Genomic DNA, 27,802 nt, shown 5'->3' with positions numbered 1-27,802 from the left:
ACAAAAAAAGTCAATCCAACCGCAAAAGAATGAAAAAAAAAATTGTAGTGAGCTCAAAAAATTAGCATGTAAATATTTTTATAATATTATAATTATATAAAATTATATGATTTTGATTAATAAGTGATAAAAATAATAAAAAATTTTGTAATAAAATATATTTAAAAATAGTAAATTTAAGATATTATACATAATGGACAAAATAATAACTATTCAGTGGTGAAACTGAAATTCTCCTAATATGCACAGTAATTTTAATTCAAAAGATAAATTAATAAAAATATTTACAGAAAATTGAGGAAATAATAATAAAATATCTAAATAAAATGGACTTTTCAAGGCATTTCATGTCAAGGTAATTTCATGCTATATAAGAGCATTTTCTCACATTGGCATTAGGGTAATTCCTTCAAATTTTATTGTTAAAAAGCTTCATGAGAGTGTAAAAAAAAATACTTTCAGTTTTTTTTCTGTTGGATAAGCATTTCTCCTCAAATAAACTTATAAAAAAAAAATTATTGCTCCTTAACATCAACATTTATATTTTTTTCTACACCAAATAATTCTTTAATCAATAAAATATTAAGAATTATTAGTTCTTATTAAAAAAAAATTAAAAAGATATTTAGGTGTCGCAAACTTACATAACACTTACTGAAAATAAAACAGTTAAAAAATAATCTTTGGCAATTAGCGCATTTGCAACATAACATAAAAACCATTAATAAAATAAGTAGATAGAAACACTGCCCAAAAATTAGGACGAAAAATCAAAGGAGATATAATGTGTGGATTCATAATCTAACTTCATCCATCAATACAAAATTTGAGCCCATTTTAAATGATCTCCCTCATAGTTTCAGCTGAAGTAATGCTTCAAATTACTCCCTTTAGTCCTCAGATCATACAAAATTGATCAAAAATAGCAAAACTTTCTTCAAATCATAAAATGAATTGTTTACAAAGAACAAAAGGTACAATATCTAAATTTTACATGGCTCCCGATCAGATTATGAGAAAACAAAAATAGCATGAGGTAACTGCTGATCATACAAAATAATGACTTACATCCCTAACTTAGGCTTCATTTTGGACGACTTTCTTATTATTTCTTAAAACAGCTTTTATAATAAAAAGCTGATTTAAAAAGCAATAAGAAAGCCGCCCCAAACGAAGTCTTAATCTTTTTCACCTTCACAAATTTATATTAAATAAAACAATTAGACAAAATATGGTTTAAAATAAAAAATTCAGCCATACGCAAAACTTCCTTCAAATGCTGGCTACTGAGCTGTGCTCCATGGATTCTAAATCCAGCTCTTCATCAGAGTCGATTACTTCTTTAAAATCATAATAAGCATTCACCTGCATGAGAACAGTTGCTTAGCCTACATGATGAACAAAAAAGACAAACAGAGCAGCTGCACGAAAAGCATTATGTAGGAAACGGTAGAGCACCTCAGGCCTTGGTCTGGCAGCTTCAAAGGTATGGAACTCGGGAGTCGCAAAATCTGGCGGTTGCAATACAATATATGCACCACGATTGTTGTATCGCGCATCAGTAGCCTGCAATGAAGATGAAGTACAAGTATGATTCTAGATAGTAAACACAAATTCCAAATATTAATTATAAGATCTCAAGATCATAATAGAGGCAATCTAACAATTGCTCCAAGCCAGACCTCTAACCATTACTTTATGATCTCGTTGTCTACAATCATTGGGCATCTATAATGCACGGACACGGCGACACGGATATGACACGGACACGGGACACATCAATTATTGAAAATTTAGGACACGGACACGAGTTGGACACGGTATTATAATTTTTTTATTTTAAAAAAAAGTATATAAAAATTAAATAAGTATAATTTTAAAAATAATTTGGAAATAATAAGTCATTTAACTAGAGCTTGTGCTTAAAATGATTAGTATTAGGATGTCGAGAGTCAGACGTCGATGCCGTTTATCAGTCACCGAGAGAGGAGATGAAAATACCTTCACTGCCAAAGAGAAATAAAAATGAGAATATTTGATGAATGAATATTAAGTGAAGACGTTGATTTTGTGTTGTGGATAAGAAATAAGAAATTTAATTTAAATCACGACATCCTGCCAAATACAAGAAATTATATTTTAAAAAATCATAAAATATTTAAGATAAGTGTGTCGGGCATACGTGTCCAATTTTAATTTAAATTTTTTAATCAGACACGTTTTCGGCGTGTCCGACACGCGTCGGAGTGTCGGATGAGTGTCGTGTCAGATATGTGTCAGACACTGCACGCCTCTTTGAGGAGAAGCGTCGGTGCATCATAGTTGGGCATGTAATTCTGAAATGTCTGCATCACAAACACTTTTTCCTCCTTTGGCTCTTCCATCTTTTTTTATCTCTAGCTTCCACCATTTTCACCACCTCTTATGACTCGCCACCTCTACTGTAATTGTAGAATAATAATGGTTGCCTTCCATACACCTGAAATAAATGAGCCGACCAGATTTGCGGCCTTCCACAATCAATTAGTTGCAAGGTCTACAACCTTCTTTCTTGTGAAACTTTCAAGACTTCTTGCAGGGCTTGATGTATTCTTTCGTTTGAGTTACAAAATGCGGATATGCTGCTGCTTATTGATCTGTCTTGTAGCTTCTCTACTATCATATTTATCTATTTTGTACTTTTTTTTTTTTTTGGTTAAAAGTTGAATAGGGAATTCTTCTAATGGTCTTTATAATTATAAATAGGATTCTGACCGCTATTCAAAACTTTATCTATTATTCTGAATAAAATTCTAGCTGGATATATAATTCATTCTACAACCAGGAGTCAAATCTTTAATCAAATGAGAACATGAAAAATTCTAGGAAATGTCTTCTTGTGCAAGTTTTGCATTTGTAAATAATTTATTTCAATTTTAATATACTCAGGAATTTTTTGTATGATTTTTAATTAGTTTTATACTATTTCATAATTCTAAATTTCTAAACATTGTTTCCTAACATATGCACTGATTCTCTCATTTTCTATTTCATTTTGAAGTAATGAATAATTAATGAAATTATGAGTTTGTGCTGTGAATTATGTATTGCATGATTGTGATCTCATGCTAAATTTGTATTAAAAAACCCTAGACCTTAAGACATTTTGAATTCAATTTGATATCAAAGCTTAGGGTCATAATATATATATAGACTTTTATAGGATATAATATATAATATATGGGTTAATTAATATAATAATATTTACATTATATCATTTAATTATAATTCTAGACAATTCCAATATAACTGTTATGAGATTAAACATTATATTCCTCCATTCAAAGGCAAACATAATATTAATGAATCTAACATTGTTGTTGTTGAGTCCGAGGCACTAGATGAGAAAAATAGAGGGTTGTATTAGGAAGCCAACAACCAAAACAGAACATGTCAAACAATCATTATATAAAATATTTAATATATTATGTAAATACTAGGGAATTCCCCAAAAGTGACATGTTGTATAGCCAAAAAGTAGAGTGGTAGAAGATTTTAACAATATTCATGGTGGCTATAGATTTGGTGTGACTGAACAAAGTGGTAGGACCATGTAGATTTTGTTTTAGCTTATAATTTTGTAATAGCTAATACTTTATTTAGGAAATAAGAGGAGAATGGAAACAATGAAATTTAGATTGATTATTTTAATATGCAAAAAAATAGATCATTTATAATGGAAAGATTATAAAGCAATTCCAAGTGAAATTTATGTATTTAGCATGCTAATTAATTTTGGAATTTAAGATGAAAGGGTGAAAAATAAAAAGTGAAGTAAAATATTATTCTAGGATTAGATGGATAAATTTAAATAACGTTTATGAAAATATTTTTTAAATAAAATTCAAGATCTTTAGATTTGGATTATTCATGAGGAAGCTAATGTTATTTAAAAAAAAAATAACTAGTGATATTATGATTGTTACTTGGAGAATAAAAAAAATATCGTAATAGTAAATTCAATTAGAGGTTAAATCCAAATGTGTAAGAAAAGAGAAAAAAAAAAAAGAAGTTTTGCTTCAAAAATTGATTTAAACGAAAAAAGTTAGAAAAATTAGAACAGAATTAGAGGGGCCAGTAGGCCCGTAGGGATTGTAAGAAAATATGTGAAACAAAAAATATTAGCTTTTAGAGCTTTATACAATATATTAAATTCTAAGGAGAGGCGAAAGATGTATGTATAAATTAGCCAAGCAAAGAGAAACAAAAAAAGCAAAGATTTAGAAAAGGTGAATTATATCAAAGATGAAAATTAAAAATGATTTTCTTAAAAGAGGATATTCAACATTGGCAGATGAGATATTTCAACAAATTTTTTAAAGAATGTTACAATAATATGATTGACTTTAATGACATTATCATCCTACATGAAAAAATAAAAATTTATTTTGATGTAGTATTAATAAAATCAAAGTTAGAGAGACTTAAATAAAATAGAGTGAAATGGCAGTAGTATCTAATATCGTGAAAATTTTTAGGAGATCAAGGATTTTTTTAGCTTATTAAACTTTTCAATATTATTTTGAAAACTAAAATGATGCAAAATTAGTGGAGTGTGTTGGCTCATATTTTTATGAATAAAGGCAATGAACAAGAGTATGCGAATTATAGATGAATTAAGTTAATATATCATACAATGAAACTATAGAAGAGAGAAATTGGGCATAGGTGACAATGTGATCCTAATGTTTCTCAAAATCAGTTTAGATTCATGCCGCGTATGTCTACCTATGATGCATAAATACGGGCATGGCAACTCTTAATTTTTTAAAATATAGAATGTAGATACAGTTTAGAGTGTCAACATCACTCGTCGATGTTGAGATGATGTTGGACAAAAAAGATGAGATGTCAAAAGGGCATGAAGGCATGACTATGGATGCAGAAATTGTTAGCATCGAGCATTAATATCAACGCAAAAATTGGTGTAGAGAAGATATTGAAATGTTAATGTTGGATGGCATCCAAATTGATGTTTATATGACATTAGCCATTATTGTGAAATTCTAGTCATGACTAGTCAAAGAGAAATGAAAATGAAATTGCTTATGGAATGGGGATATTAAGTCCAGGCAATTGATTTAGGGGTCTATAGAGGATATAAGAAAAATATTTTTTATTTAAAAAAAAATAAAAAATTGAAATACAAAAAAATATATTTAAAAAAAATCATAAAATATTTAAGACACATATCCAATTTATTTTTGATATATTTTTGATCAAACACGTCTTCGGCATGTTCAACACTTATCGGAGGTGTGTTGGATGAGTGTCGTTTCCAATATATGTCGGACACTACATACCTCTTTGAAGAGAAGTGATGATGCATCATAGAGTTGATAGGAAGTGCTTGTTAAAATTTTATCTCCCTTGGCTGAAATTAAATTACAGCAATCCCAAACACAATCTCCAAGAGGAATTAAGAGCAATAATAAGAGAGAACCCTTTTTAATTAATGATATATGGAAGAAAGTAATAAGATACAATGGAGTTTTTACTAGAGAGGAAGATCTGGCTCTCCCAAATCCCTATTCGCCGGCAAGAGCTCAAAACTCCCTACGAACAATCTAAATTCAGCAAATAATATCATAATCTTGAAATCACCTTATTATTAGCCTTAAGTAGGCTCCCCTAACTCTCTCCCATCCTAATTCCCTCCCAAATAGGTCCTCTTTGCCTAAATAATTCTCTCTCATATTTGAATTCAAATCAGATCTCTTGCCCTAAATAATTCCCTCCAAATTATAATTAAAATTTTCCTAAATAATTCCCCCTTGATTCCTCCTCCCTTTCCCTAAAAAATTTTTCCTTAGATTTTGAATTCAAATTAGATCTCTTGCCCTAAATAATTCCCTCCCAATTATAATTAAAAATTTCCTAAATAATTTTCCTTTGATTAAGAACCTTCCTAAATAGCTCCCTCTTGATTAGGAAACCTTCTAATTCCTTCCCAATCAAATATGTTGATCCATTAGAGATCTACTATAGAAGTTATACATTTGTTGAGCGACTTGATGGAGAAATATAGAAAGAGTAAGGAGAATATACATATGATATTTATTGATTTAGAGAGAGCATATGATAAAGTTTCAAGAGAAGTGCAGAAGTGCTCTAAAGAATTCTTGAAAAGAAAGGAGTGAATAATGCTTATATTCAAGTCATCAATGTTATACATATAGGAGCTATTACGTGTGCTCAAACACAAGATGTAACCAAGTATTTTTCACATTTCAGTTGAATTACATTAAGGATTAATTTTAAGCCTACATCTTTTTGCTTTAATTACGGGTGTTCTTACTAGACATCTACAAAAGGATGGACCTTGGTTTGTGCTTTTTGTTGATGATATTATTCTTGTTGATAAGCTATGTTACACCGATACACCCATTTATGAAGGCGTGTTGTATCTGATACACGGATACGCCTCCAATATGACACTGATATGTGTCGGATACGACATTGCCGTATCCAATTAAAATACTATTTAATTTCAAAAGGACACGCATATCCGATACATCTGTCTGTTGAAAAAATAAAAAATCCAAAAAAAAAGACGCTTCGTATTTACTTCCGCGGTTGCGAGCGAGGTTCTCTCATTTCTGAGATAAATTTGAGTGTCTTGATGATATGGAAATATTAGAAATTGTTAATCTTTCACTTGATGAGCCTGAATTAGAAGCTATGATATTTATTGAAGATAATATAGAATTTCAAGACAAACAACTGAAGAAGCTAATCATATCATTCCTTCTATTGAATAGCTGAAACTTCATGTGCTAGACAATTTATGTTTATGCTTTTGTTGTTGTACTTGACATTTAATACTTTTATTTTTATATTATAAGCTACAAGGCTGCAAATAATGTTACCTTCATTTTTTTTGTAATATCAAATATTATGCTTTGATTGCTTTCTTAATTTTTTATGCATGATTTATAAATGATAATGTCGTGTCCATGCCGTACCCATATCCTGTATTTTTAAGAATTGATGTGTCCCATATCGGTATCGTGTCGTATATGTGTTGCCATATCCGTATCAGTACAACATAGCTGATAAGCTAGAGAGGGAGTTGAGGGAAAGCTTGAATTATGGAGGTCAATCTTAGAGTCTCAAGATTTTCATTTGAGTTTAAACCAAATACATAAAGTGTAATTTTAGTAGTAATAGATCTAGTAATGAGATTGTGACATTGAGTGATCAAGATATTAATAAAAGTACATATTTTAGATATTTTGGGTCTATTGTTCAAAGCAATGAAATAAAAGGACATATCATTAGTAGAATTCAAATTGAATGGTTGAGGAATGTATCAAACCTATTGTATTATAGAAAAATACCCCACAAATTTAAAGGGAATTTTTGTAAGATAGTGGTGAGACCTATAATATTTTATGGCGCAAAATGTTGGGCATTAAAAGAGAAGCATAAATTAATTGTTGCAGAGATGAGATGCTCAGGTGGATAAGTGGCTTTACACTTAGAGAGAGACCGCGAAACGAGCATAGACGTGAAAAGGTTGGAGTAGCTCCAATGGAAGATAACATTAGAGAGAGTCGCCTTAAATGGTTTATTCACATAAAATGTCAGCCTTCCTATGACCCTATTAGAAGAGTAAATATTTTAGATCCGGTCTATCTTAAAAAGGTGAAAATCATTTTTTATTAAATTTAAATGAGAAATTGACTCTTAATAAGACACAATAATGAAAAAAGATTTATATAGGCCACCCACATGGTGGGATAAAAGCTTGTTGTTTTTGTACTAATATAGCTTATGAGATCTTTGGGAAACTTACAAAATATCTAATTCCCAAAGGATCGAACATTTTAAAATAATACTACTAAGACATGCTCAATATTAGAAGTCTTACTGTTACAACAAAACCTACATAGGCTGATATAAATACAAATCTAAATTAAAACATTCTACATGATAAATTCAAAACTTTAAATAAGGTGGCTACGATGATTTTAAATATTTATTAAATTTAAAAGCACTGAATATAAATACATTATTATGCTAACATATCTATCTCATTAAAAGTACACCTCAAAAATATTTTCTTTAAGTTCTTAGATAACAAAGTAGACATGAATTCAGCTACGTTCTCCAAAGACTCTAGATGAGGTTTTATGCAAAGCTTTGAAATTTGAGAAATATTATACTAATCCATTTTTTAAGACTATTGCACCATTAACTAATATTTCTAAGGAAAAACCATTATCATCTAATTTGAAGTTGATTATACACAATACAAGAATGATGCATTGTCAAAATTGAACAAATTCAAAAAATTATAGTTTATAAATATTAATCAAATAATGGATTAGATGTAAAATAGATTAATAATTACAATAGAATTTAATAGACATGAATCTGCACAAGAGTCGAGTCGAGAGTCTACACATAAACATGTTCATTGACTTGACCTAAAAGAAAGAAATAATTAAAATATCAATTTGAGCAAACAATTAGAGAAGTTATTCAATTCAATGGAGACAATCCTCCTGCAATTCTTAACTCTCAGCTATGATGCATCGACACTTCCCCTCAAAGAGGCGTGCAATATCCGACACGACATTCGTCCGACACTCCTCTGACACGACATTCGTCAGACACTCCTCTGAAACGTGTCGGACACACTGGAAATGTGTCCAATTAAAAAAATATTAAATACAAATTGGACACACGTGTCTGACACGCGTATCTTAAATATTTTATGAATTTTTTTAAATTTAATTTCTTGTATTTGGAGGGATTTATACAAAAATTTTTATTTCCTATCCACAACACCAAATCAACATCCGCACTTAATACCCATTCATCAAATATTCTCATTTTCATTTCTCTTTGGCAGTGAAGGTATTATCATCTCCTCTCTCGGTAACTGATAAATAGCATCGAGGCTTGACTCTCGACAACCTAATACTAATCATTTTAAGCACAAATTCTAGTTAAATGACTTATTATTTCTAAATTATTTTTAAAATTATACTTATTTAATTTGTTTACACTATTTTTAAAATATAAATACTATAATACCATGTCCGACTCATGTTCATGTCCTATATTTTCAATAATTGTCGTGTCCCGTGTCCGTGTCTATGCATCATAGACTCTCAGAGTTCCTCTACCTATCTCTACAAATAATATAAGCATACTCCTCTTGGACCTCCTTTATGCAACTTTGGTTCCCAATTTACTTTGTTTCTCCATCTCCTACCGTCTATACAAGTTCATACTCGCCCAAGCAACTTGATCCGCTTTCACTGCCTCTGTTACAGTCAAAAGACTTGGGGGTGTCACAAGACTTATAGTTGCCTTCATTGCACCTACAAAATTTGTTGGTTCCTCCACTAATTGAGGAAATGTGGCCTACTCATGAAATCTACAACTTTCTTATGGGGCTGGCAGTTTTCTGTTTGGTTGTGAACGAGATTAGGTATGTCTAGCTAATCAGGATTGTTGATATACAGCTGATTGATATTATTATTATTACGAGAAAATCATAACTTGTAGATTTTATATTATCGAGATTAATCAATTTTGGATTTTCACTTTTTTATTTTCTTCATGAGCAAGGGGATTTTCCTAAAGGGTTCTAATTATAAATGAGAGACTTGATCTTCTACAAAACTCAATTAATTATTCTGAATAAAGTTATGGTTGCATTTGTTCTTCCTTCTACCTGTGAAGGTCAAATCTTTGAAGCTTATAATTTTTTGGGAGAGATTATCTCCCTATAACTTACTATCGATTTACATATTTAATTAAGTTTAGTACAATCTGAATTTCTTTGTATGTGATTTTCAATGTGTTGCATGGTTTATCGTGCATCTAAATTTCTAAATGCTATTTATATAAGAAAAGTATTGCTTAGCATTTGCATTTATTCTCTTCACATTTTCATTTTCATATAAAAGTAATGAATAAATGCTTAGCATTTCTAAATGCTATGAGTGCTCTGTGAATTATATGTGTTTGCATGATTTTATGCTTCTCATAGTAGATCTGCATTAGAAGCTTTACTTGAATCTATCCTCATCAATCTCCCTGTACAAATACAGTGCTTGTCAATTGATGATTTATTTCGCTTTCCTCCACTGCTAACTCTCTTTCTTATTCTTTTTTTTTTTTTTTTTTGGTTATCAGATAAAAAACAAGATTTAATTTTATCAGATATGCTGATGGTTTTCCTTTTGCATAAAATTCTAGTAGTTTGCTTATCTTTCATCATCCTGAACTTTTGTGTTGTTAATTATTAATAAAAAGCAAAAATCATTTTGCCTATATATATATACATATATCCACATCACATGCTACATAAATATCAGAAACACAAGACCATAAAATGTCACATCACATGCTACCTTTGTCCCACTATGTGGGGTCAGTTACATGAATCCTTTCTCGCTATTGTGTCCAGTTAAAAGTTGTCACTGTATTCAGGCCATACAGCGCGTCGCTTCCAGGGGACGCCTAGCATTAACACAATTTTTTAAAGTATTCATGTCATTATTATTTGACAAGTTTTACGCTGACTAAGTTGAAATAAAGTAATCAGAATGTTAAGTTAGATTGGTGGTTAAACAAAGAAGGAAAGAGCAAGTGCTAATTAAGTTGTTAAGGCTCACACAAGGTGGTTTGACCGAGTATGTATATATTCAAGTCAAGAAACAAAAGGGGTTAATAATGCTTATATTCAAGTTATTAAGGATATACAGATATGTACGTAGGAGTTGTTACTTGTTTCCATACACAAGGTGATTTGACCAAGCATTTTCTTATTTCAGTTGGATTACATCAAGGATCAGCCTTAAACCCATATCTTTTTGCTTTATTCATGGATGTTCTCACTAGACATTTGCAAGAGGTTGTACCCTAGTGTATGCTTTTTGCTGATGATATTCTTCTAGTTGATAAGACTAGAGAGGGACTTGAAGGTAAACTTGAATTATGGAGGCCAACCTTAAAGTCTAAAGGTTTTTGTTTGAGTAGATCTAAAATTGAATAAATGGAATGTAATTTTAATAATAATAGTTCTAGTGGGGAGATTGTGACTTTGGGTGATCAAGTTATTAATAAAAGTACACATTTTAGATATCTTGGATCTATTGTCCAGAGTGATGGTGAAATAGATGGGGATATTAATAGTATAATTTAAGTTGGATGTTTGAAGCGGAGGAATGCATCGGGCTTGTTGTATGATAGAAAAGTCCCCCTCAAATTTAAGGGAAAATTCTATAAGATGGTGGTTAGACCTGCAATTCTTTATGGTGCAGAATGTTGGCCATTAAAAAAGAAGAATAATATTAAGTTAAGTGTTGCAGAGATGACTGATGAGGATGCTTGGTGGATGAGTAGCTTTACTCTTACAGACAGGATACGAAATGAGCATATACGTGAAAAGGTTGGAGTAGCTCCAGTGGAAGATAAGATTATGGAGAGTCGCCTTAGATAGTTTGGTCACATAAAACGATGGTCTTCCAATGACCCGATTAGAAAAGTTTATATATTAGATTTGAATTATCTTAATAAGGGTAGAGTTAAACCTAAAAAGACTTTGTTAGAAAATATTAGAAATGACATTTCTTTAGTAAATTTAAATGAGAATTTAACTTTTAATATGGCACAATGGAGAAAAAGAATTCATGTAGCTGACCCCACATAGTGGGATAAAGGTGTGATGTTGTGTTGTTCTTGTTGTTGTGGTTAAGGCTCACACAATGGAGGGCAGAATATGAAATAATTAGATAAATAAATAAAACTATTATGGAATGATTAAGGGATAGACCAAAGGAAACAAGAATAGAAGTGAATAAGAATTGAACAATAACAAGCCTTTATCCCACTATGTGAGGTCGTCTACATAGATTTTTATTATCCAGTGTCCTATTAGGAGTTAAATTCTCATTTAAATCTAATAAAAATGACATTTTAAATAAATTCTAATCAAGTTTTTTTAAGTCCATCTCTACCATTTTTAAGGTGAGCAAATTTTAATACATCTACTCTGCTAACAAGGTCATCAGAAGAATTTTTACCATCTCATAGAATTAATTCGAAAAACAATATTGATTAAAACTTCTTCCAGCACCCAACTATAATAAATGAAGTAGGAGGATTTTTTAGCATCGGCTAGAATTAACAAAGGTAAAGCTATTGATGAAAAATGTGGTATGCTATACAAATAAATGCTTGGCAAAGAAAAGGCTTGATGAGCTTGAAATAAACGAAGGGTTAAAAAGACTGATGAAAACTACTCTTAACTTAAAGGATCATAGAAAAAAGGATCTTGAAAAAAAATTAAGGGGTTGTTCGGTTAGCTAAAAAAAATGAAGTGTAAAAAGAATGTAATGTAAAAGGAATACATTGAAGTTGTTTGGATGAATACAAACTAAATACAGGTGTGTGTGTGTGCGCGCGTTCTGAAGTAAAATGAAAGTAGTGTAAAATCCAAAAAATTGTGGCAGACAGTGGATGACAATAGCGGAGGCCAACGACATATGGCAGCAGCCGGCAGTAGATAGCGGCAGTGGTGGCCGGTGGCTAGTGACAGCTGCCGGTGACAGGTAACAATGGTGGCGATGGCTAGCAATGGTGGCGAGTGGGTGACGGCGACAGAGGCCAACCACATATGGTAGCGACTGGCAACAAATAATGGCAATGGTAGCCAATGGCTAGTGGCAGCCACCAGCAGGTAATGATGGTGGTGATGGCTGACAGTGGTGGTGACCAGCATCGGCTGATGATGATTTGCATGCGTGATTTTAATTAAACAAATTGGTAGTGCATTTAGAGTATTAACAGTATTATGGACACAACAATGAAGTATGTTTATCAATCGGATGTCATTTGGATAGCTTCACTTGCTAAATTTCTTGATTTGTGTGTTGTTGCATCGGAACTGTCTCAATTTGCGTGTGCAACCTGAATTGAATAAATTGTCAGTTAATTTAGAGTATAAGCGGCATTCCAGACACAACGACAAAGTTTGTTCGTCAATCGAACATCATTTGTGTGCCATCAAGCATAATTTTCCTCAAAAAATGTGTTATTACTTCGGGAGACATGTCGACCTCCTCACGTGTTCTAATTTGAACAAATTGGCTATCATCCTTAGGTATTTAGGACGTTCTAAATGCAATGGTGAAGTCCCTTTCACGATTGAAGGTCATTTGGATGATATCAATGCCCCTTTCCTCGATATACATGTCATCACTTTCAGATCTAGGCCGCCACTTCGTATGATCCTAATTTAATGCATAAGATGTAGTTCTTGAGTATTGAAGGCGTTCTGAACGTAGCGGCGATGTCCATTCTGCAATCGGACATCGTTTGAGCGACATCGAGTGCTAAATTCCTCGATTTATGCATCCTCACCTCAGGATTCATGTTACTGTCTCGGCCAATCCCAATTGAACATAAAAATATAGTTCTTGAGTATTTGCGATGTCCTGAATACAACGGTGAAGTTCATTCGTCAATCAGACATTGTTTAGTCAACATCGAGGTCCCAATTCCTCAATATGCATGCCCTTACTTTGGGATCCGTGCCACCACTTCGGATGATCCCAATTGAATGTAGGAAACGTAATTCTTGAATGTTGACGACGTTCCGGACGCAACGACGCAATCTGTTCTGCGATCGGACGCCATTTGGGCATCGATCGTCATCCATTTTGGGTGTTAGTCATCCCTTCGTATCGATCTCGCTCGATTTGATTGCGAGGGGTCTCGACATAGGAGAAATCGACGTCCTGATCGTGACGCCACCCTCCGTTTGGCAATCGGAGGTCGTTTGACCTTTTAAGTGATGTGTTATGCCATTGCGCACGTTGCTTTATTCGTCGATTTTTCTTTTCTTGCGCAGTTCATCGTATAGGGGTCAACGCTTGGAAATAACTCCAGCAAACACTTTAGATGAACATACCATTCCTAATTCTAGCATTTCTATCTCTAATTAATACTTGCTCAGAAGTAATAAGATTGGTTGTCATTCCCACAAAACTTTATACTTAGAGCATCAGCAACCACATTCGCTTTGCTTGACTAATAAATAATATTAAAATTATAATATTTAATCAACTCCAACCACCTTTATTGCCTCAGAATCGACTACTTCTGAGTGAAAATGTATGATATACCAGGGAGCCCACCTTGTGGGGCCTAGGGAAAGATATTTAAAAGGTTTCTAATCAATGGGAAGTTGTTTAGGAAGGTTCCTAATTAATGGGGAATTGTTTAGAAAGAGTTCCTAAATTATGTTTAATTGGTTAAGAAGGTTTTATAAATCATGTTTAATTGTTTATGAAGGTTTTATAAATCATGTTTAATTGTTTAGGAAGGTTTCATTTGTATTATTGTGTTATCGGACTAATTAAGAAAGGTTTGTTTAGGGTTTTAAGGCGAATGCTATGATGAGTTTTGTGAATGGTTGTTGTAGTTTTTTTCTATGAGGGCTTCCTAGCGGCGTCTAGGTTGTTTAGAAGAGCCGATCTACCTCTCGAATTGTAAATAACCTATATCTTGTTGTTTCTTATTGAAGTTTTAATAAAAAATCAAATACAATTTTTGTTTTCCTGTACTTTTATATTGTTCACTATTTTTACTTCCACAACGTATCAAATTTGTATCAAAGCGGTGTCCCGGACCGAGATATTGTTAACTTAATCACGATTGAAAAAAATCCGCTCAAATCTCAAGAACCTATCCGGCTGCACGTGACTCACCGCACGAACGGCGCTCAAATCCAACATATCCTATAGCTCGAATGTCCAACTGCATTTTATGCAACGAGCTCCGCACAATTTCACACGATCTCTGTTCTACACACGTTAATAAAACTAGAATGAACGAGACTTCGTTTGTTTCCCTTCTTCCTCCCGCACGCGAGCTTCAAATCCCTTAGCCTGATTCTAAAGCCTTCACTCATCTTTGACACACAAGAAGCCACGAATCCTCTATTCGATTTTTCTCCATGTACCGACTTCTTCCTCCCGCAACTGCCTCTTCCAAGCTACACACATCCGATCCCACACCAATCGCTGCTATCTGACCCAACCAAGATCCTCATGCCGTCTAGATTCCACTCCAGCCCAGCTATCTCTTCAAGCTCTCCCTGATCCGCCTCCCTCAACCCATCTGCAATAACCGCAGATCTAAACGCTCAGGCCGATCCTACCAGGTCTCCAACCCGTCACCTTCCACCCCATCGCAGACATTTCGCTCTCGTCGCCTGCTCTTGGCTACAAATCGACACCCACCCAAACATCCATACCTATAATCGAGCCGCTTCTCTACCCGTCCGTCCCGAAAATCACCCAGCCACACGACACCAAGCTAGCAATCGAACTTCATACCTAACCCGTTCCTCTCGATCCAATCTTCTCACAGCAACATTGACACCTGCAGGCAGTTTGCAAGCCCGAGATAGTCCCTTCCCTAGTCCCGACCTTCCGATTTCCTTCCCTATTCCAAGACCCACATGTACAACATAGTTGAACCCCTTCAATCAGTAGAACACCAGCAGTTTAAGGTAATTTTTCTATCTTTAAATTTTTAATAATATTAGTAATTTTATTATTATTATTATTAAAAAAGCCAAAATAAGGAGATCGAGACAAAAAATAAAATTAAAAATAAAAAAAGGAAAAATAATATATGAAAATTTGTGTTTTTGTACATATTTGCCACCGTCGCTGCTGAAATTTTCATCGTCGACCCAATCACAAAGGTAAAATCATCAAACCTTGCCTTAGCGTTTGCAACGTGATAAGCAACCACCTATGCGCGCTTTTCTTAACACAGTGGGAGGGAACTCATCACGGTGCTTTCCATGAGATAGGTGAGCCTCATACCTGCTTTTCTTAGTGTGGCAGAGCAATACTTAAGTACTAGTATACATGCCTCAGTGCCTGCGGGGAAAGAAATTATGCATTTTCAAGCATGTACCCCTGAAGATCAATGCACGCTTTTTATGGCGTGGTCGGATTGAAGACTATGACCGTGATATCATCCAACACCGACCGTGCACGTCTTTCTTGACATTGCGGGAAAGCTAAGACTCCCTAAATTTCTTCTAAACATGGGAGACGTCAGGATGCTACCGAAATTCCGACTAACAGCGGACTTGATTGGAACAGAGCGCAAGGAACAGAACATTAATGAACAACAAGAAACTGGACCCTAAAATTTAAAAGTCACAATAAAATTGAAAATGCAAATGCTAAATAACAATTCAAGTCATTCAAATAAATATTAATGAACGAGCAGGGGAGTCGTAGTGGAAAGCCTTCGGACATGTGAAATTTGCAGACAATATCAGTCGATTATAAAGAGCACAAGTACCTTCTACATGCAATAGAAAAAGACTTGTTCTGCAAACAACACTCAGATTGTATATTATAGTGGTGAAACTTGAAAGCAATGATAGAAGATTTGTCATGCACACAACAACTCACATAAGGGCAACAGGCAATGAATGCAGTGATGCCCTACAGTCACATCAACATCTTGCATGCAACTAATGTTACTGAAGATAAGTATGCTAGGCCACCCATGGGTGATAATAATGGACATGATGCAAGTATAATAACTCTTCTACAAGCATATCTAAGGGGACTGCAACAGATGTACAAATAGAAGAACTTATGATATGACAGTTCATATGCAAGCAAGAATCAATAGCCCATTATAAACATGGAAATCTATAAGTGACCATAGGAAACTTGTCATGCCACACTAGTCCACCTACGGGTGATGACTAATAACATGTAGCTAACATGACAGAGCCCCATGCAAACATACACAGTGCAGTATGCAGTGAGTGTGAACTCCTACTAGTAATGACTAGAGATTTGTCGTAGGTGCAACAGTGATAGTCAGCAAGAGGCCGTGAATGCAAAAATGCCCTATAGTCAGTAGCCATTCATCGACGGGTAAATGTATTAATCCCTCGCAAGCAAAGATCAAGTGATCAATGTACAATGCTCACATCAATAGTACTCTGCAAGCAGGAGGTACAGAGGTGTATTGAATGAGAACTTGCCAGCCAACATACTCAAAGAAACCAGTGATGAATGAGCTCAACTAATATCCCATATCAACATAGTAATGAACATACAAAACCTACCAGTAAATGATAATGTTATATGCAGACATGTGCATGCAGCACACAGCAAATGCCAAAGTATTTCAACGAACACACAAATATCCTACAAGCAAAGATGGTAAATTTGCAATAGATCAAGCGCACGGTAGAAAACCCTTGAAATTAACAAACACGCTAAGAAGAATCACACTCATTTTATTTTGTACTTGAAGGTTTTGTCGATTAGGTACAACTAAGTCATCCAATTGACAACTCTAGAGACTCTAATAGTGACAGATGCGATAAAGGAGGGTAGCTCGATGTAAAGAGGAAGTCCGTTTATATGTTACCAAAGGAAGGCCCTAATTGTGGCACTAAGCATGCAAGGTTGAATGATTATGTAGAGTCAAAGAATGATCAATTGAAAAACGTCTCATCTCTGCAGAAATATTGTGGTTTCTAGAGAAATGCTGCATTATTTGAATGGAGAACAAAAATCTAGAGATCAAGCCTCACAACCTTATGTCCTACTTGTGCGTTATAAATACATCGAATGGGCTCCTCAAGTATATTACTCTGGTGAGAAAATCGTTAATATGAAAGCAAAGCATTCACGTTCTTTCGAGATTAAATGTTGGAAATGTGAATTGAAGGGGGGCGCTCATGGTTGCTACGTCAAGAGCTGTAGGAGAGACTTCCATGTTCTAATTAATAATATGCCAATTGGATCGCCAACATTATCCCAGTCAAGAAGAAGAATGTCAGATTCGTGTCTGCATTGACTTTAGGGATCTTAATAAGGCATGTCCAAAAGACGACTTTCGCTCCCAGTGTCAGAGCCCTTAGTTGATAACACATCCAACTATGGCATGTGGTCTATTATAGAAGAATCATTGGGATACAACTAGATCAAGATGACACCTAAAGATGAGAATTACACATCGTTCAGAACGCTCATTGGCATATTTTGCTATACAATCATGCCCCTCAGCTTGAAGAACCCTGGTGCTACCTATCAGTGGGCGATGACGTGCATCTTCGATGAGTTGATCCATCAAAAGGTTGAGTACTATATGGATGATCTTGTGGTAAAGGAATGGACCAAAATCACCACCTTGGAACTTAAGAACCGTATTTGATATAATCATAAAGTTCGATCTAAAGATGAATCCCTTCAAATGTGCTTTTGAGGTCTTCTCGGAGAAAGTTTTGGAGTAAGCCGCTTGCCATAGAGGAATCGAAATCGACCCCAATAAGATCAAGACGATCATGGAGATGCCGCCGTCAAAGAACCTTCGTCAACTTCGTTCCTTACAAGGACAGCTAGCTTTCATTCGGTGATTCATATCAAATATGTCGGGTATGTGTCATCCATTTTCAAAGATAATAAAGAAAGATGTCTGCTTCAAATGGACAGAGTATCAGGAAGCTTTTGATAATATCAAAAGATACTTATTAAACCACCCATTCTTTCAGCATCAATTTCGGGGAAGCATCTTATCCTGTATACAGCAGCACTAGAAGAGTCCCTTGAGCACTGTTAGCCCGGGCCGGCATCAGTCCCATCTTCATAACGCTTGAATGAGGCATAATGAGATACTTGTTCGGTCTAACTAAACACTGAACTAACAACAAGGCCGAATATGAAGCTCTAGTAGCGGCTCTGGAGATTATAATTTCAGACGGGATCCAAAACCTCTAGATCTATGGCGATTCTCAGCTTGTTATAACTCAGGTATTGGGAGTTTATAAAATTAGCAAGTTTGAGATAGCCCATTACCTTCGGCTAGTTCTCGAGCCGGTGAAAAAAATTCTAGGCATCAAATTAGCTCGAGTCCCTGAGCTCAAAATAGAAAAGCTGATTGTTTGGCCAACTTAACCAAGGAAATGGTGAGCATGAACAATGAGCCTACATTGATTGGAGTCCACACTCGTTGGGTCTTAGAGCTAGCAATTTTACAAATTCCGCAGGAAGAGAAATTTCCAAAAATAGGTCAGTAGGATGCAACTCCGTTTGATCCTCAACCTCCCCAACAAATCATCATTAAAAACCCACCATGTGAATATCGAGTCAAGAGAAGGCGCAAAGCTAGCGTCACCTCAAAATCATGGTGGAATTATTTAGATGTTAAAGAATAAAAATGATCGGAGGCAAATTTCATCGACTAATTTAAAGAAAATAAACACTCAACAGATAAGTCGTTAGCTGCGCAAATCAGGATGAGAGCATTGTGATATGCATTTGTTAATAATACGCTATATCGAAAAGCTTTCAACCAGATGTGGCGAAGGTGCCTAGGAACCAAAGAAACCAATATGGTGGTAGCAGAAGTTCACGAAAAACTTTGTGGAGCACACCAATCAGGTCTAAAGATGGTTGTTAGGATAAAAAAATGGGTTATTATTGACAATCAATTCTAAAAGATTGCATTGATCATGCCAAAAGTGTCACGAATGTCAGATCCACGGTGATATTATACATCAACCACCAAACCCGTTGCACCCTATAATAGCATCCTAGCAGTTTCAATGTTGGGGTACTGATGCAAAAGGGCTTATAGTTTTACCATCATCTGTGGGACTCCACTTCATTTTGGAAGCTAACAACTACTTATCCAAATTGATAGAAGCAACTCAATTTAAAGAAGTCATATCTGAGCATGTGATTAATTTTTTCACCCACAACGCTGTCTATAAATTTGATGTTTCACGCCGTATAATTTCAGATAACGACACAACGTTCAAGAGTACTAAAATCTACAAGTTCATCGATTGGCACAAAACCGATTGACGACATTCATCCATATATAACTCAAGGGGGGCAAATGCCTTGGCAGAGATCTTCAATAAAATATTGGTGAAGTTGCTGAAAAATATTCTCACCAAGAATAAAAGATAGTGGCATACTTAGATGATAGAAGCATTGTGGGCATACCATACAACTTACAAGACACCAACCAAGGCCACTCCCTATGTGCTACTGTTCAGGGTTGAAGCACCGTTACAACTAGAGATCGAACTACCATCACTACAGGTCGTTGTCCAGCATGATCTCACTCAAGAGCAAAATGCTCGACTGAGGATGAAAGAATTTGAAGCACTGGATAAGACCAGACAACAGGCTTAACAGAACCGAGAGATTTATCAAGCAATGATGGCAAAATCCTTTGATTGGATGATGCGTCTTTGAGCATTCCAATAAGGGGAATTGATCCTAGTGCAGAGAATGTCAATCATCCCGCACCAAAGAATCAGTGGGTAAATTCGAATCCAACTAGGAAAGCCCTTTTGTCATCGAGAAGGTGTACCAGGGAGGAGCTTATCAACTCATCAATCTAAATGGTCAAAGGATCATGTCACCGATTAACGGACAATATTTGAAGAAATATCATACATAAAGATTACCCAAAAAGATTAAGTAGTTGAAGTACCATATATAAGTTAAAATATTACATGCATGTTTGTCAATGTATATGCTTATTTTCTTGAGATTCTCTTGTAATGCAAGAAAGCATTTCAAGTACCCCGTAAAAATCACCTACAAGGCAGGGAGAATTTTAAATATTTATTTTGATCGACTTTGCGCCGCGTGCCGAAATCTAAATACTTAAAATCATCGAACACGAAGATCTATGCAAATGAGGAGATGTGGCATTTTTACGATATATATATATATATATATATATATATGCAAGTGATACTTCAAAACTCAAGACATCGTCTTCTCCCACATACCAAGATTATGAATGTCAAGAAAGAGGACTTTCGTGGTTACACACTCCAGTAAGTCAAGCTGGAGTAGCACAAGTTCTTCTACAACCTGAAACTAAGGTCTGAATGGGTGTATGAGACTGGATTCAACAAGCCAAATATAATCGAATCGTTGGCAGTTCCTTCTACTCAACAAACAATAAGAAAGGTCGTAGTAAAGGAACCCTGATTTTGTCAGCCCGTCAGTAGGGACTGTTGGAAGTATAAAGGATTATTCGACTTGACAAGTTTAAGTAGTGATAATCCAAGAAATTCTCCTAATTGATCAGAGAGCCAAGGTTTTAAGAGGAAGGATGAGCCTCAATCAAGTAGAAATCCATGAAATTTTCCTATATCATTTTTTTGAGGGGATCACTCACCTTCTTTTCTTTCCTCACCCATTATGAAGCATCACCAATTATTTCCTCTATGTTTATGGATATACATTCATTCTTAACCCTCCATGAAAAAATGATTCCAAAATCTAATTCCATTTTTTTCCCTTGTATACCATTCATCTAACTCCAGATATATAGATATATATAGACATATGCCATGCAAAATGGATATGCAGGACACCATAGCTTGTTGGTAGACTTGAGAGTGAACATTTACGAATTAAAAACTCATGCGAACGTATCAGGCAACCATGCATAAAGCATGGCTTTGATTCAACATACAAAGAATCGTCAGAATAAATCAATTTAAGAAGTGAACTAGAATAGAGAAACTCAATTATTCCTCCAGCAACTTTAATTAACTGAAGCGTTCATTTTATGCATGAAAATGTTAGTAATTTGAACAAAGTAAAAGTGCAGCAATAAGTTGCAATCTCATAGTATTTTATTCATTGAAATGAAAAGGAAGAACGTGCAAGTATAAATGGATTTTATGCAAAATAATCGAATTTTAATAGCAAAAAAAACTTTTTTTCTTTTCAACAGAAGTCTAACAAAGACAAGAAATATGATAACAGCAGCATATTGTCAATAAACTTCAATATCAGAGATTAATGCGCAAGAATGACAATAAACAACCTGAAACTGAGGGTAATCTGGGGCACTGAAAAGGGTAATCAGCTTTCCTGAATCAACCTCATGATCAATTGTGTATCCATCCTGAATTCCCTTCATATCATGCCTTTTATCTCTTGCATCAGGACCTTCATGTGACCGAATGATCAGCTGTTTGAAACGGAAAAAAATTCCAGGACTGAAACGCTATTTTATTGTAAGAATTCATTTTAATGCAAAATGAAACATAAATCAGCAAGAAAACATAACTTACATTTGGATTGTTTACATTATTTTACCTAGAATGAAATTGCATGTCTCTCATAAGAAAGAGTAATAGTTAAAAAATAATTCAATGACACGATAAAACCATTAAAAGACTTCCCAAAGGGGAAACACATTTAAAAAGGGCCGCATGACCCGTAGAGGTTACTTATGAGCCATTTCCAACATAAGTGGATGGCGTGCTCGCTAAATTAATTCTGAGGAAAAACCGGGATTTACTTTAAGGTTTACAAGCTGAAGTATAATTCGCTTTTACTATTTTTCTTCCATTTCTAACTATCTAATTTAATAGTTTCAAAGATATTATAATATTGACTGACTTTTTCATAAATCATGTAAAAGTTCCTTCAGTAATTTTCATTATAGCTTAAGATAAATTTAAAAAAAGAGAGAGAGAGAGAGAAAAGGCTTCATTTCAGACAATATATTGAGTACTTCTAAGTTTCAACTCTGTAGTGTTCATCAACAAGCACAGCATTAAATACAGAAAGGAAAATCAGTTTTTTTGGGAATGAATAATATGTCAAGTCAACCAATCGTCAAAGCGCCATGAATTAACATTACCAACATTGATGGATATGCAATCTTTAATTCAACAAGTACGATATCTAAGTAGGATTAAAATGAAATGAAAACTGAAGGGAAAATAAATAAATATGACATAAATTGAAATGAACTACGGAATCACATTTATCAATTCAGCATAAATGAGAGGAAAAACCACCTTATATACTAAGGATAACATCTGCCAGTACAATCTTAAAGTATTTAGAATGGAAATTATTTATCGAATCAACAACCTGCATACAACATCTTGGGGTTGGCTTCGTGATTACATAATAAGATGAAATATTTTATCCAAAAAAAGAACGTTCCAAAAAATAAAGTTGGAAAAAAACTAGATTTCAACATGCCTTCAATTGGTATTTTGAAAGGAAATTCTCTGAACAATCCGGCCCCCATAATAAACCAATGCCACGCTCTTCATTTGGAGACAAACCCATGCTAGATGAAGGATCTGACCATAGTACATCACCAGGTATAAGATTTGAACCTTCCCATGGTGGATCAAGAACAGTTCGTCGTGCTCTAGAGAGCTCCTCTAATGATCCAAGCTTTAATGAACTACTTCCTGTAGAGCTTTTCATCTTTCGGCCTTTTTTTCCTTTTAACCTCTTGGATGGAATAACAGGCACAGTGCGGAATAGTCCTCCATGAGCAGTATATACACAATTGGCTATGATGGTAGCTAAGGGAAGACCTTCAAAGCATCTTAAGCATTTCCTATACACCTGCTGCCCTTGGTTTCCAAACTTGGTCATCACCTCTTTCTCAAATCCATACACTGAAGTGCAATACTTGGACTCATGATTTCCACGAAGAAGAAACACTCGATTTGGTAAGAAGACCTGCAACTCATAAAGAAATTATGTTAAGGAACCAAAAGAATTAATCTTCTATTTAAACTGAGCAAAACAATATCTGAGAGTAAGAAAACCTGAAGATTTTTTAAAAGAAAAAACAGGTTAAAAATTCAAACAAGCCAAATGGTAGTGATTGCGAAGAGTGTTAAGATGTCAAGAATCTTGGAAAAATTACAAATAATTACAGCAACTTGATGAATGTGTTAATCAAATGACAACAAACCACCCCCATTTAATAGGCTGATAATCCATGGATTTGAAAATCCATCATAACCTAATGTTTATATCAATCAGCCAAGGGACATTTAATTTTTATTATCCTTGGAAAACTGCCTAACATATGCTCCCAGGATAATTTTACTAATATGAAATTTGTATATCAGGTAAGCTGAAAGGAAGCTAAATCAAGAGAATTAGGAAAAACCAAGAAATCTATCCATTGCATAGATAAATAAAGAATAATAAAATTAAATTGTTAGTCCAGCTTTAGAAGAAAATTGATCAAATGGGCTGATCTAGTATCTAAAATTGATGTACAGACAAAAAAAATTTTGATATAGGAAAAACATGAATTGTGCATTGAGTATTAGTGTTTTAGTGTCATTATCATTGTATATATTTTCCTAGTTGCTTAATCTGGTCTCATTTTTATTTTAATTATCATACACATTAACATTAGTTTAGGACAAAAATTATGTATTTAGTCTTGTATTGTAAGATCTTTATTAAAAATAGAGGTCCAAGGGCCATGTAATGGAGATTATAATTATAGAATACAAATGGTGCTTATCATTCTTCTACTTTCTATTAGGTTCTACGATTGATTATTCCTTGTTAATCTTTCTTTCTTTCTTCGCTAGTCTTCCCCCCTCCTTCCACAACTTCAACAAGGCTTCCGCAAAGCTTTTCTTGCATCTCTACTTCAATTAATATCAAAGCCCAACTTCATCCGAAGAATTGTCATTGTCCAAATAAAATGATGATTATCTATGTTATCATGAAGATCAATTTCAAGTCATCCATGGAATTCTCAATGGTATGTGCTTCTTGCTTTTTATTCTTTAAGTTGTAGGCCACCATAATTGATGTATTCTCTTCTTAAGACCCTTCATGGCTCATACTTACCTACCCAATGTTAATTTGGGGATTTCACCATAATTTTTAATTGCCCTAGGTTTTCATTATTATAGGAGAATGCTCATTAGATTTATAAATGAGTGATTAGTGTTATAAATTTCTCTATAAAGCCAAATCAATATTATCATAGTGAAATCTATGACGATGACAATAGAACATAAGGTAGACATCAATCGGGTGAACTTATAAAAAACCCTTGTTGTATTTTATGTGTTTATCTTCTCTCTTTAGTGTTCGTTTTGGTGAATTGAAACCGAACACCCAAAGTTTAAAACCAAAGTCAAAACCATGCAAACATCCCACTCTATAAACTTAATCAATCTCCCTAACCCTCATTGTCTTAATTCTCACATTACTTGACCCCCTCTCTCATCCCCCACCACCCCTCCCCCCAACTATAATAATCTCCTGAAAATCCTCCTAAAATAAAGGATTACTTAAATTTTATTCTTGAAACTAAACTAAAAAAGTTTAAACACACATTTTCTTATTCAAATCTAAGGAATCCTAACTACCAAAAATTCAAATTCTTACCCATCTAATCTACTTCCTTTTTTTCTAAGTTTTTCCTTCCTTACAAATTCTCAAGAATAAACAACAACAGTCTAATCCCTAAACTCTCTCTATCTACACAATCCCATCACCTTTCTACATATCCAACCACTGATCCCTTTCTCTTAAAATAAATAACCATCCACGCTTCCTATCTCTTATCCCCTCACCCCACCCCTTTTCTCTAACCAAAATAAAATCGAGAAGCCCCCTCCTCTAGTTGACACCCCCTTTCTCTCTCTCACATGCATTACCACTCAACAAAAGTTTCCCTATATCAATAAAAAGATAAAACACAAATTAAAGCTAAGGGAACACAATGAAATGATACATAGAAAATTTTGTTACTTGAGGGAATGGGTAGACAACCCAAGAGGAAAGGAGAGAGGAAGAAAGGGTACACAACAATTAAGTAGAGAGAGAGAAAAAGTGCATCCCTAAAAAGAGGAGGAAAAGAAGAAAAGACTTGGTCCATCATACTTTTCATTCAATATTTTTTCAACTTATCATATAATGCCAAAGCACGTTTTTTATAAAATGGGATCATCAATGGGAAGATAAAATATTTCCTTATTATATATTTAAAATATAAACAACAACAACAACAGCAACAACATGAAACCTTTGTCCCACTACGTGGGGGTCGGCTACATGAATCCTTTTTCGCTATTGTGTACTGATAAAAGTGAAATTCTCATTTAAATCTAATAAAGAAAGATCATTTCTAATATTTTCTAACCAAGTCTTTTTAGGTCTACCTCTACCATTCTTAACACAAGTCAAATCTAATACCTCAACTTTCCTAAAATGGTGATCGGAATGCCTCCGTTTAATGTGGCTAAATCATCTAAGACGACTCCTCTAATCTTATCTTTCACTGGAGCTACTCCAACCTTTTCGCATATATGTTCATTTCGTATCATATCTCTAAGGGTAAAGCCACTCATCCACCTAAGCATCCTCATCTCTACAACACTTAACATAGTATTATGCTTCTCTTTTAATGGCCAACATTCGGCACCATAAAGCATTGCAGGTCTCATGACCATCTTATAGAATTTTCCCTTAACTTTTGTTTTTGTTTTTTGTTTTTGTTTTCAAAGAGCAATTTGTTTAGTGTGTTTTTAATTATTATTATTTTTTTTTAAATAAATCAAACTATTTGTAAAAACACTGAAAAAAAGAACTTTTAGGTGGTTTCAGTGTTGTTATCAACTATCATAACCAGTCGTAGTCATAGCCACCATCACTAACCTCCGCCACCATCATCAACGACCACCGTCAACCTTCATCGCCTCCTCAGCCACTGTTGATCTTCCTACCATGCTCTTCATCACCTCATCAACCACTGCCGCGATCATACTCGCTAACACCGCCTACCCCATCGATGACTACCACCGCCATCACATAAATAAATAAAAATAATATGTTTAGTATTCCAAACAAATTTTATTTCATGTCAAAACAAAATTGTCAAAACAAAATAAAATAAAATAGTAAAATAGAAAATAAAAACTAAAGTGATGCCAAACAGCTCTTAATAAAGGTTTTCAAAACTTTCAAAGATTCATTGAGCAAGTTATAATCAAGTATATTTCCAAGTACATAATAACTTGGAATTTTCTGAGTAAATAATAGGAGAATAGAATGAATAGATTGTTTCAATGTCAAGTCGAATATGTCAAGTAAATATTATAATCAAGAATTTGTCCAATTTTCAACAGTTTGATATTTCTGACTGCCGACTAGCATGGAACTTGGACTGCTTGTCTTGAACCATACACATGTGATATTTAGATGTACAAGGACACTGTAAAATCTCATACCTTTTTCAGTAATGATGCTAGCACTAATAACAATAACAGAAAAAAGTCACCCAAGCGAGTTATAGAAACCACCACAAAACATACTGCAGAGTATAAAGTACAGAAATTTTTTACTTCAAACTAAAATCAAACGATGATGCAGAATTCAATGAGGATAAAAAACACCCAACCTTCCAAGCAAGCAGCAGCAGAAAAGTCTCCAGGCCCCATGCTCCTCTATCAACATAATCTCCATTAAATACGAAGGTACAATTCTCAGAGGGAAATCCCGCATCGCGCAGAAGAAACAAAACATCATGAAGTTGTCCATGGACATCGCCCACAACCACTACCCTAACCTCGCTGCCGACTTCATGTCCGGCGAAAGGATTGATCTGAATGCAGTTGGGCTCCTGATGAAGGATGTTCGATGCGGTAAGCACCAGGCGATGTAGAGCATCAAAGGGAAGAACATTAGGCAGCTCGGAAGGGTGAAGGTTCCTCGAGGACCACTCCAAGGCGGCGGTGAGATCGTCAATCCACTCGCGAGTAAGGGATCCGTCCGGAGGCCAGGAGATGGGTATCTTGGGGTGTGAACTCACTGACTCGGCGGCGGGTGTTGAGTTTCCCGGTGACATGGGAGGAAGCTAAAAAGAAAGAGGTTTTAGAAGCGATGGTCGGCCTACGTTAAGAACTTTTATT

General features: G+C 34.5%; 1 protein-coding gene across 1 annotated transcript; it reads right to left on the bottom strand.

Annotated features, from left to right (window-relative positions):
* Positions 1-912: 912 nt before the first annotated feature.
* LOC110109964 (serine/threonine-protein phosphatase 7) lies at positions 913-27,802 on the bottom strand. Its single transcript, XM_020841206.2, has 5 exons — positions 27,292-27,802; positions 23,097-23,591; positions 21,922-22,068; positions 1,459-1,566; positions 913-1,365 (listed from the first exon to the last, which is right to left on the bottom strand). The coding sequence occupies exons 1-5, from the start codon at positions 27,736-27,738 to the stop codon at positions 1,273-1,275; spliced, it is 1,290 nt and encodes a 429-aa protein (XP_020696865.1). The 5' UTR covers positions 27,739-27,802; the 3' UTR covers positions 913-1,272.

This window comes from Dendrobium catenatum, unplaced genomic scaffold (assembly GCF_001605985.2).
Source record: "Dendrobium catenatum unplaced genomic scaffold, ASM160598v2 fragScaff_scaffold_44, whole genome shotgun sequence".
Taxonomy (NCBI): Eukaryota; Viridiplantae; Streptophyta; class Magnoliopsida; order Asparagales; family Orchidaceae; genus Dendrobium; species Dendrobium catenatum.
Note: the sequence above shows the minus strand (reverse complement) of the source record. Positions and strands in the feature narration are given on the sequence as shown.

What these genes read in the sequence shown, in the direction of transcription:
- LOC110109964 (XM_020841206.2), bottom strand. Translation starts at nt 27,738, where the DNA reads ATGTCACCGGGAAACTCAACACCCGCCGCCGAGTCAGTGAGTTCACAC. An exon ending in TGCTGCTGCTTGCTTGGAAG is followed by an intron (nt 23,592 to 27,291) that starts GTTGGGTGTTTT and finishes TATGAGTTGCAG; the next exon opens with GTCTTCTTACCAAATCGAGT. An exon ending in CAGATTACCCTCAGTTTCAG is followed by an intron (nt 1,567 to 21,921) that starts GTTGTTTATTGT and finishes TCTTCATTGCAG; the next exon opens with GCTACTGATGCGCGATACAA.